Raw genomic sequence first — 10,893 nt, forward strand, 5'->3', positions numbered from 1 at the left:
AAATCCTGGGATCGAGTCCCGCATCGGGCTCTCTGCTCAGCAGGGAGCCTGCTTCCCTCTCTCTTTCTCTCTCTCTGCCTGCCTCCCCATCTACTTGTGATTTCTCTCTGTCAAATAAATAAATAAAATCTTTAAAAAAAAAAAAGAAAGAAAGTCTAAGCAGAGTCTGTCAGAAGAGCCTCTCTCCCTGCCCAAGGGGTGGCGGGCCGTTCAGCGACCGGGCACGTGTTCACCGAGACCTGCCGTGTGCAAGGCACTGTTCTACGTTCAGGCCAGCAATGGGAAGCCAGGTTCCTGTTCCCACAAAACTACCTACTGGTAGATAGAAACAGCTCAAAACATAGAAACAGATCATTTCAGATGGTGAGAAAATCCACGAAGAGAGTAAATCCGGGTAAAGAGATAGTGAGTGTCTTTGAGAAAAACTACTGGAGATACAGTACTGAAAGACGTCCTCTGGTGGCTATGCCCCATCTGAGCTGAGCCCTGAAGGACGAGACGGACCCAGTTACGCCCAGCTCTGGAGCCAGAGGGGCTCCCCAGAAGCAGCCACAAGAGCAAAGGCCCGGCTGTGACATCAGCCTTCTATGCTCAAGCACCAAAAACAGAAGACGTCCCAGTGAGCCCAGTGAGATGGGGAGGGCAGGTTCACTTGCCCCGCGGGTGAACACTGGAACCTGGAAAGCTTTTAAAACTCCCGATGCTGGGGTACCTGCATCGGCGTGGCGCCAGCGGAGGCAGGATCCAGGCACGGCAAGCCAAGCCCACACAATGGCTCAATGGGTTGAAGCCTCTGCCTTTGGCTCAGGTCATGATCCCGGAGTCCTGGGATGGAGCCCCATGTCAAGCCCCATATCGGGCTCTCTGCTCAGCGGGGAGGCTGCTTCCCCAACCCCCCACCCTGCCTGCCTCTCTGTCTACTTGTGATCTGTCTGTCAAATAAATAAATAAAATCTTTAAAACAAAAACAAAACAACTCCCGATGCCTCACACATCCCGAGATTCTGTTTCTTTGATCTGAAGTGTGTCCTGGACACGGGGAGTTGAAAAGTTCCCCAGACCATGCTACTGCACGGCCCAGCACAGGTACCACAGCAAGGCCCGGGGACCCCCGACAATGTGGGTATCCGCAGATGCCTGGAGGCCTTCCCCCAATGCTCCAGGCCCGATCTAGAAAGGACCCAACGTATAACAGGACTTGAGTTGGGGACGGAACCAAGAAAACGAAGCAATCTAAAGGAAGAGAAACAAAGAGAAGGGACCAGGGAAATACAGAAAACGTGATGAAGCAGACGGCCCCAAAGGATGAGAGATGGAGGGAAAAGGGAAAGCACTCGGATTCCTTTGCAGCTTGTGGCTACAGCATGATCACAGACTCGTGTCTGAACTCTGAAGTCTAAGATGGGTCCCACTGTGCTGAAGTCAAGATGTGGGCAGGCCTGGGCTCCTCCTGGAAAACCCTGCCTTCCTCCTCCGGCTTCTGGAGACCACCCACTCCCTGTGCTCATGGCCCCTCCCTCAGCCCTCCAAGCCCACGGGGGGACTGAGGACCTACCGCACTTCTCTCCCCTGCTGTCCTCCCCTTCAGGGGTGCTTGTGATCACGCTGGACCCACTTGGATAATCTCATGATTCCAGACTCAGCAGATCAGCAGCCCAAATGCCATGGGCAAGCTTTATTCCTCTCTGCCCTGAGAAGGAACGCAGTCACAGGTTCCAGGAATTAAGACGTGGACGTCTTTGGGGGACCGGGACTCTGGCTAGCACAACATGAAAGCCATTTAGCCCATAGGTTTGGGTCATGTTTGCTGTGTTTTGCTTGTGTAGCTGTGGGTTTTATGAGCGCTGGGCCGGGAGGTTCGTTCTGGGATAAGGATACACGGGTTTATTTGTGTTGGGTTATCAGGGTGTCCAATTTGAGTGTCTCCCCAGTAAGTATGGAGCGGAGGGAAGGACCAGGATGCCTGAGGGCCGCCTGATCTTTATTGTGTTTTATCTTTATGACGTTTATCTCCAAGCGGCTGCCCCATAAAGGCTTACTGCTGCCGGACTGTTGTTCTCATTGACAAGAAAGCTAATGACAGGCTGTCTCTTTGCGTGTTTTCTTTAAGTACGTCTCTCTGTCCCTGAGTAATACTGGCTGTCCGTCCCAGTGACATTCAGCGTGCACAGGAGTATCTGGGCATATCCGTGGCGCCGGCACAGTGTGAGTGCCTCTGTCCGTAAGCGTGGGCGCCGTGGGGAATGTGCACGGGCGCGTTTGCTCAGCGGCGCCTGCGATCACAGTCGTGGGCATCTGGATGTTTACTTCTTCACAAGGCCTCCAGGGGATCCTCACAGAGAGGCCTAGCGTGAGGCGGGCCTGGCCAGGAACTAGGGAGAGGGTCGAGATGGAGGTGAGGGCCGGGAAAACACCGAGAAAGCATCTGGAATGGAAGAGGCAGAGGGCGGAGTCACAGCAAGGGCACAGATCAGATCTGGTCTGGCTGCACTCCTGCTTACTCCCTTGCTGTGGGAGCTTGGCCACGCCAGCTCTCCCCACGGCTGTTTACCAAGAGATTTGAAATAGATAACCCCTGGGTACGTCCCAAAGACGGGGAGAGAGAGACCCGTGGAAATGGAAACATACACCAGGAAAAATGGGAAGAAAGAACTAGAGAGACATAGGAAGAGAGTCCTAAGAGCCGCGCTGGGAGCCAGCCAGAGGCAGGAGTGTGGGCGCCTGCTCCCCACCCTTTACCCCAAAGCTTCAGACTGTTCCTAAGCCCTTAATAGGGAAGGCAGGAAGACGGAGAGAGCCGCCTGGATGACAGCACACACCAACATGAGGCCTGCGGAGCCCCAGGAGCCAGGATCCCGGCGTCCGCCCCCGGCCCCCAGATGTAGGTGTGCCGGCCACCTGTTATGACTCACACCCTGGCGATGCGGGCACCCATGCCAACAGCGAGACTGGGCCCCTTGCCCACCCGCACAGCACAGGCCCGGGGGAAGGGGAGATTCAGGCCCCGGGAGGGATGACGAGGGGCTGCCCTCCCCACCGGGCGCCGCCTTGCCCCAGGAGCGCCCCCTCCCGACCACCCCCTGGCCTGGAGGGCCCACGAGTCCTTTCCTCCCGCCCTCCTCCCCCAAACCCTGCCCGGGAAGCCGGAGAACCAGATGAGCTGTTACGCAAGGCCTGTTTACCCGCCGCGGGGGCCTCCTCCTCCCTATAAAACCCGACGCGGCGGGGAGCGCGGCGGAGCTCGAGCCTGCTGGAAGGCAGCGAGGCTGTCCCTGGAGGGCGTCAGGGCAGCGTCCAAAAGTTCATGCGCCGGCCGGAGAGAGGGTCCCCCAATCCGCCAGCAGCAGGCGTGGTTCGCCGAGCGCGCGCTGGGAGGCGGCCGCGGGGGTCGCGGAAGGGTGGGCGCCCGGACGCGCGCTCCCCATGGAGGCGCCCGAGCTGGGCCCGGGGCTGGTGGAGCGTCTGGAGCAGCTGGCGACGTGCCCGCTGTGCGGGGGCCCCTTCGAGGACCCGGTGCTGCTGGCGTGCGAGCACAGCTTCTGCCGCGCGTGCCTGGCCCGCTGCTGGGGCGCCCCGCCGGCCGCAGGCGCCCCGGCGCCCCCCACCGCCTGCCCCTGCTGCGGCCAGCCGTGTCCCCGCCGCAGCCTGAGGTCCAACGTGCGGCTGGCGGTGGAGGTGCGCATCAGCCGGGGGCTGCGGGAGAAGCTGGCTGAGCCCGGGGCCCGCGCGGGGAGGCGCAGAGGGGGCCGCATCCCCACCATGGGCTGCCTGGATCCGCACGGAGAGGTAAGGCAGGGTCGCGCGTCGCGGATCCGCGGCGGCTGCTGGAAGTCCGAGACAGGGCTTTCCGGGGGCGGGGCCCTCATGGAAGTTTAGGCAAAGAATGGATCTGAGACAAGCAAAGAACGAGGGGTCGCGGGCCTGACCCCAAACCCCTGTAGTGCCGTGAGAGTTTCCAGGAAGGACAAGGGGAAGGAGCCTGACACTGTACCCAGAGGTCGGAGGGCTGGACGGCACGCAGGGCCTCCGGAGCCCTCGGCAGAGCGCGGGAGCTGCGGGGGACGCGGAGGGACGCCGCTGCGCGCGGGGGAGGTGGGGACCCGGAGAGAGTCCCGGAGGGCGCGGGGCCTGCGCGGGGCCTGCGCGCCCAGCGGGGTCAGAACCAGCGAGCGCAGAGCGAGAACCAGCCGGAGTGCAGGGCCAGGGAAGGAGGGTCTGTCAGGAGGGCGCGAGGGAGGGAAAGCAGATCCAAACACCCCGGGAGCGCAGAGGGGTCAGCCGCGGGCTCGGCCCGAGCCGCGCCGGGCGTCCTCCGCGCCTCCCAGGGCCCCTGGCGGGGGCGGCGACCGCTGGAGGCCTGGCGCACGCGCCGCGGGGACCTCTGGCTCCTGCCCCTCATCCCATCCCGCCCCCCGCCGCGCCCCTCTTCAACCAGCCCCATTCCCTTGCCCGGCCCCCCAGGCGTCCCGGATTCCTGAGCTGCTTCTTCCCAGCAGCCTAGCCGGTCTCGGGTGTTGCTTGCACACTTTGAAGTCTACACAGACCTAATTAGTCCAGGTGTAATTGGCATAATTAGGCAAATTGCCTTAACTCTCTTCCCTTCGGCACCACCCCGGTCTGCTCCAGTCATCCCCAAGGGACCCTGACACGGGCAGGTGGACGCTGGTATTTGGGGGGCGGAGCATGCGCTGCTCCTCCTGGTTCCCACGGTATCCTGCAGATCCGCAGGACGTCTGGGACACATCCAAGTCCAGCTGCCTCTTTGGCCAGTGTGACGGACACAACGCAAAGGGCCCAATAAACGCCCCCGGGCTTTTATGGCAACAGGGGAAGCAGCTTTGTTAGAAGGCTTTTATGTACCAACTCTTAGCCCCAGGCTCTGGGTGTTTGGTCTGTCTGATGGATTGATGGACAGGAGGACACCCTCTGGAAGGTAGACAGGGCAGGGGACCACGGAGAGAGACAGAATGAGGCTGAGGGAGGCATCAGCAAAGGTAATGACTCTGGGAGCTAAGTGGGGGCAGAAAAAAGGCCTGGGCCGGGCTGGGGAAGGGAAAGGGGGGCCTTGAGGAGGGGGAGGGAGCAGTAGATGACGATGGGCAGGAAGGATGGGCCGTGAGAGGGGACAGAGAGGCAGCGAGATCACTTTGAGAGGTGACAGGGAGCTCACCGACGGAGATCCAGCTGCCTGGGGGAGGGGAAGAGGGCCAGGGGTCCTGAGGACAAAGCCCAGGGCTCACATCGTGTTTTCTTCTGCCCATGCCAGGATATAAGGAAGACATGGAGAAGGTGAGTTCCGTCTTACCGCCCCTTCCTTTCCACTACGGGCCACCACGTCCATCACCTTTTCCATGGGCTCACAGCCCCACTCACGGACAGGTTTCTTGCTCCGGGGAGTGAGTGGGGTGAGGGGAGGGCAGCCGACGGCAGAGGGCGTCACCTGATTGCCTGACCTTTCTCCCTCATCTGTGCAGACTCGATGCCCCAAGACCCAAGTCATCTAACTCAGATGATGACCTCCCCGAAGATTACCCGGTGGTGAAAAACATGCTCCACAGACTGACGGGTGAGGAGGGCAAAGGGACCGCACCGAGGGACGGTGTGTCTCGGGCTTGCTTCCTTTTCTCTCTCAAACCTGCTCAGGTCTTCTCTGACGTCTGTATTAGTGTCCTAGGGCCGCTTAGCAGAGCACCACATACCGAGTGGCTTAGACATCAGAAACTTGCTGTCGTGGTTTTGGGAGGAGAAGTTGGCAGGATTGCTTCCTTCGAAGGCAGGAGGGTGAATCTGTTCCCTGCCTCCCTCCTAGCATCTGGGAGCCTCAGGGGTTCGGTGGCCCGAAGACGGCCTTCTTCCTGTGTCTTCTTTACATGGTTTCTCCCGGTACTCATTAGTCTCTGGGTCCAAATTCCCTCTTCTTATAAAGACTGCAGTCATATTGGACTATGGCCTCCCCTAATGCCCTCATTTTAACTTAATTTCCTCTGTAAAGACCCTATTTCCAACGAAATTCACATCGTGAAGTGCTGGGAGACTGCAGCACACCTTCCGGGGGGCACACGACTGGGCACATAACGGTGTCCTCAGTGCCCACAGCCCAGCGCCCTACTCTCCCAACAAACAAAGCACCAGCCACTTCTGCCCTGTCCCATTACTCCTCTCCAGGAGACTTCCCATCTCTCTGAAGCTCCTGGGGAGTGCCCTCTCTGCCCACTACCAGAGCTGCCCTCTGCCTTTTCTCAGCTGCCAGAGGGGCGCCTGACTGGCTCCATCTGTGGAGCCTGTGACTCTTGATCACAGGGCTGTGAGTTCAAGCCCCATGCTGGATGTCGGGATGATTTAAACATAAAATGTTAAAAGTCAACAAAAAAACCTGCCAAAGATACTCCACCATCTTGATCACCCACCATCTCCCCCAACCCCGATTGCTTCTAGCACCCCCAATTCAGAAACCTTACCTCAAACGCAAACCCCACACACAGCCGCGAATACTCGGGTCCCTCTGGCTCTCACCGCTGTCCCTCTCTCTCTGTCCCATCTTCTGAAAGCAGCAAGCTGGTCCGTTCCCACCTGCCCTTGGGGTCCCAGTGTCTGTCTGTCCTTCCCTTGCCAGCCACCTTCCCCACCCCGCAGACCCAGCTCCAGGCCCACCCCGGACAGAGCAGAGGGAGGTACCAGTCCTTGGGCTTCCCTGCAAGCTGGACTGGCTCAGCTTCTCCCCACCCCACACACAAAGGAGAGGCAAGCTTTCCTTCCGCCTTTGCACCCTACCCACCCCCCACGCTCACCACAATCCTTGTCCAAACCCAGATCAACACAAGCAGAGCGTGGGTGCAGGCTGAGAGCTGCCCGCGCCCTCCCTTTTCTAGACCTTGCCCCACTTAGGCTTCTGTGGCCTCGGGCGCTGCCGCGAGGCCTCCGGGGTACCCTCTGCCGCACACCGCCTGATCCTCCCGCCTCGGAGTCGGAAAGCCCCTCAAGCCCTCCTTTCCTGCCTGTCCCCACACAGCCGACCTGACCCTGGACCCTGGCACCGCCCACCGCCGCCTGCTCATCTCGGCGGACCGCCGCAGCGTCCGACTGGCCCCCCCAGGGACACCCGCGCCCCCCGACGGCCCCGCGCGCTTCGATCAGCTCCCCGCGGTGCTGGGCGCACAGGGCTTTGGGGCCGGCCGGCACTGCTGGGAGGTGGAGACTGCCGAGGCGGCCTCTGGCCCGGACTCCTCCGGGGAGGATGAGGACGACAACGAGAGCCGCTACGCCGTGGGGGCGGCCGGAGAGTCCGTGCGTCGCAAGGGCCGCGTGGGGCTGTGCCCCGCGGGGGCGGTGTGGGCCGTGGAGGGCCGCGGCGGCCGCCTGTGGGCCCTCACGGCTCCCGAGCCCACTCCGCTGGGCGGCGCCGGGCCCCCGCCGCGCCGCATCCGCGTGGACTTGGACTGGGAACGTGGCCGCGTGGCCTTCTACGACGGCCGCTCGCTGGACCTGCTCTTCGCCTTCCAGGCGCCCGGGCCCCTGGGGGAGCGTGTCTTCCCGCTGCTCTGCACTCGCGATGCCCGCGCCCCGCTCCGCATCGTGCCGGCCGAAGGCTGAGACCCACCCACACCCGCCGCCAGCGGCCTCGTAGGCGCCAGCCAGGCCGTCCGCGCTCATCCACACAGCCTCAGTGTCCACATCCACACCCAGGGCCGAGTTCGGACGCGGTGCCACCGCCACCTCGGGCTACTTCCTGCCTCACCTCTCCCGTCCGGCCTTATGCTCGTCCACACCCGGACGCTGCGGCAGGACGGACGCAAAGGGCCTTACTGCCTGCTCAGGCCTCTCCCCGTCTGGAGGAAATGCACAGTCCTTCTCCACAGCTCGAAGCCTCAGGCCTCCCTGACCTGTCCAATCTGAGCTCCCTCTTCAAGACTCTGGCCTGGGTCCCAGGGCCTCCTAGGATGCTTACTAAGCTTTCTGAGCAGGGGGCAGGCCGCCCTACTCCATGAGGCCTGCTTTCCACGCTCACAGCCTTTCCCCCTTTGGAACCTCCCCGAGACTCCCCCTGTAAGGAACCAGTGGTGCTATCGCTCTCTCCTCTACTGGGAATGGCCTGGACACCCAAGCTGCTCCTCATCTACGGCTTCACATCTTTCTCCGTATGTATAAATGGGCCCATATTTAACACGTTTTGTGATGCTGGGTTATTTATTTTGTGCATCTGTGGCAATAAATGAGATCTCAGTGGTGGTATGTTTTTGACTCATCTTTGCAACTGTGCATGGCAAGAAGCCGCGAAAATGATGCCAAGATCCCAGTAAGGAGTGGGGAGGGCTGAGAGCTGGACATCTGGGCTGGCAGGAACATCAAAGCCTAGGAAGGAAGGGGTAAGAGTGTAGTATAGGGGACATATCCCCATCTCTTTGCTCCCTCTCTTTTCCTTCCTCTCCTAGGGACCCAGGGCCCTAACACTATGCTGGGTCTGTCTCTGAAGCCAGAAGGCAGAGGAGACAGTGGGCTCTAAGTGACCAGTCTTCAGGATGGCTTTGTTGGAAATCCTGTATCCTATGAGAAGGGTGAGGAGAGGCCACTACTGTTTCCTTTCCCATGTCCCATTAACAGGGAGAAAGCAAAGACCCCTTTCCCAACTCCTCCGGAGGGCAGGAGAAGGGAAGGGCTGGAGCTCCCTGAGAGCCCTGAGGTCTCCCACGAGGCCTCCCATCCCACAAGCAAGGACTAGAAGTTCCAATTATATAAGTCCATTCCTGGAAGCGCTCAGAGCCAGGGTTAACAGGCACAGCTGGGACAAGACTGCCCCCAATCTGACTGGGACCCCTGGCAGTGAAAGCTAGGGCTGCTGAAAACCCAAGTTAAGTGCTTGGGACTCAAGGGGAGAATGCAAGGGGCCAAGCTAACTGCATCCCAGGACAGACAGTTTGGCAGTGAGAACAAGGGCAACAGACCGGGACCTAGGCGCCTGGATCCCTGGAGAACAGAGGATGAGTACTGGGAGGAGAAATGAGTGCTGGGGGAACCCAGAAGTCTGGGTTCTGGAGCAGCAGCAAGTCAGAATTCCAGGATCTCTGCCTACCCTCCTCTCCCCCTTCCCTCCCTCAGGCAGAGGAGAGAGGAGGAGGGGCTGGAGGAGGGACCAAACCATGGGTTTAGTCCCCAGGTAGCCACATGAATACATTCAGGGCCAGACAGACACAGGAATGGTGGGGGACAGAGGAATTTAGTGCTGCATTGGCCCTGGAGGGGGCTGGGAGGGGTCAGGAGGCTGGGGAGGGGTGCTGGGGCTCGGTCCTGGGGTTGCACGACGCCGTCCTTTGTGGCCCCGTACACAGTGTGTATGACCACAGCCCTCCTCTTCCTCCTCATCGCTCTCCGTGGAGCTCTCGCCAAAGGCCCGAGGCTTCTCGTAAATACAGCAGCCTGGATTTGGAAGGAGGAGCCCGGTAAAAAAGGAGCAGAAGTTAGGACGGATGTACAGTTGCTTCCACTCCCATGGATCTCAGTAAAAACTCCTACTCCCACCATTGGCTCCTTCTCCCTTCCAGGATCCCGCGTCCCCAGGCCCACCCCTGGGGCTGAGGCGCCCAAACCCCGGTCCTTTCTGCCAGGAACCCACCGCTCCACTTCTCCTGGCTCTGACACCTCCTGCCTTCAGGCCTCGGCCTATTCCCACCTCGCTCCCTCTACTTGAACCTCGTCTCCCTGAAGCCAGGAACAGGACCGCAGGCTGCGCCAGAGCACGGTGGCTGCTGGTGGCCGACGATCACTCACATTTTGATGAGCGGCGGCCCATGTGTTCGTTGTCCACAGTGTCACTCGTCCACTCTACCTTTTTCTCTGGCTTCCGTTTCCGAAGCTTGATGGTCAGGCTCCGGTTCTCCTGGAAGGTGAAGAGGGACGGGCATACCTCTCTAGCTCCCCGAGGCTGATCTTCCCCACTCCCTCCCTGGGGGCTCCTCTCCTCCAGGCCCCAGGGCAAGCAGGGGCACAGACATGGCAGCAGAGGAGCTGCATGCTGGGAGGGGACAGAACACTACAGGCCTTTGCCCTCCAGGAATCCCTGGGGATTCGAACGTTCTCCATGACTGCTCGGATACAGAGAAGACACAATTTGGAACCTATGGAAGGTCCCAGCAACTCTTCAAAAGAAAACATAACCCTCCCTGTTTCTCTGTCTTCCTCCCCAAATCATCCCTGGTGGGACATTATTCACTCAGTCCCCCATACCCGCGCTTTGATCTCCTTTTTCCCAGACCTCTCTCAAGCCTGCGACCCCCTTCCTGCCCACCTACTCCCTAGCACCCTGGCATCTCTATCATTTAAACGCCCTTAACCCAGGGGCTCTGAAGCCCAAGACACCTCTGCCCTTTGAAAGCAACTTAACCTGTTTTTTGCAAAAATGCTACTCCTTTCTCTATTTTCATCTGTTCTGATTTCTCACAATACTATCTCCACCTCCTCCGTCTGGTTCGCTCATTTCTTCTGGTTCCCTTTAGAGTCACCCGTTCAACAAATACTTATTGACAAGTGTGCTTCTGGGCAAACTGCCCCCCAGCGGGCCTCCAGCCGTGCTTTCTCACAGAACCTTCATGGTCCCCCGGCACCTCCCTCGCTCCTCAGCCCCCTACGTCCTATCCTTGGGTCTCCCCACCACCCCGGGCAGCATCCCCCACCCCCGCAACCGCACTCGGACCCTGCTCCGTGTCCCCACCCTGGGCAGCATCACCCACATTCCACTCGGACCCTACTCTATGTCGTCTGCCCGGGCAGCATCGGCCGCATCCCCACTCGGACCCTGCTCCATGTCCCCTCTCTGACTCCCTATTCCCTGTCCCCACCCCGGGCGGTCTCCCCCGCACCCCCGTCGGACCCTGCTCCGTGTCCCCACCCCAGACGGCCTCC

The 10,893-nt window shown here is 60.3% G+C and overlaps 2 protein-coding genes across 4 annotated transcripts in view; one reads left to right on the forward strand and one right to left on the reverse strand.

Annotated features, from left to right (window-relative positions):
• The first annotated feature begins 3,181 nt into the window (after positions 1-3,181).
• RNF39 (ring finger protein 39) lies at positions 3,182-8,229 on the forward strand. The gene is made up of 4 exons (XM_059399700.1): positions 3,182-3,786; positions 5,267-5,289; positions 5,475-5,566; positions 7,010-8,229. Exons 1-4 carry the CDS (start codon positions 3,424-3,426, stop codon positions 7,588-7,590), a joined length of 1,059 nt encoding a protein of 352 aa, XP_059255683.1. The 5' UTR covers positions 3,182-3,423; the 3' UTR covers positions 7,591-8,229.
• The window catches only part of PPP1R11 (protein phosphatase 1 regulatory inhibitor subunit 11), an 8,200-nt gene continuing 5,472 nt past the window's right edge, over positions 8,166-10,893 (reverse strand). For 2 of the 3 annotated variants that reach the window (XM_059399703.1, XM_059399702.1), the window contains exons 2-3: positions 9,763-9,871; positions 9,193-9,411 (exon numbers count right to left, since the gene is read on the reverse strand). In XM_059399703.1, the coding sequence (XP_059255686.1) occupies positions 9,212-9,411; positions 9,763-9,871 (309 nt within the window). In that variant the 3' untranslated portion in view covers positions 9,193-9,211. Of the gene's footprint in view, positions 8,350-9,192; positions 9,412-9,762; positions 9,872-10,893 lie in introns of those variants that run through there. The other variant, XM_059399701.1, reaches the window with a different exon arrangement.

This window comes from Mustela nigripes, chromosome 5, assembly GCF_022355385.1.
Source record: "Mustela nigripes isolate SB6536 chromosome 5, MUSNIG.SB6536, whole genome shotgun sequence".
Taxonomy (NCBI): domain Eukaryota; kingdom Metazoa; phylum Chordata; class Mammalia; order Carnivora; family Mustelidae; genus Mustela; species Mustela nigripes.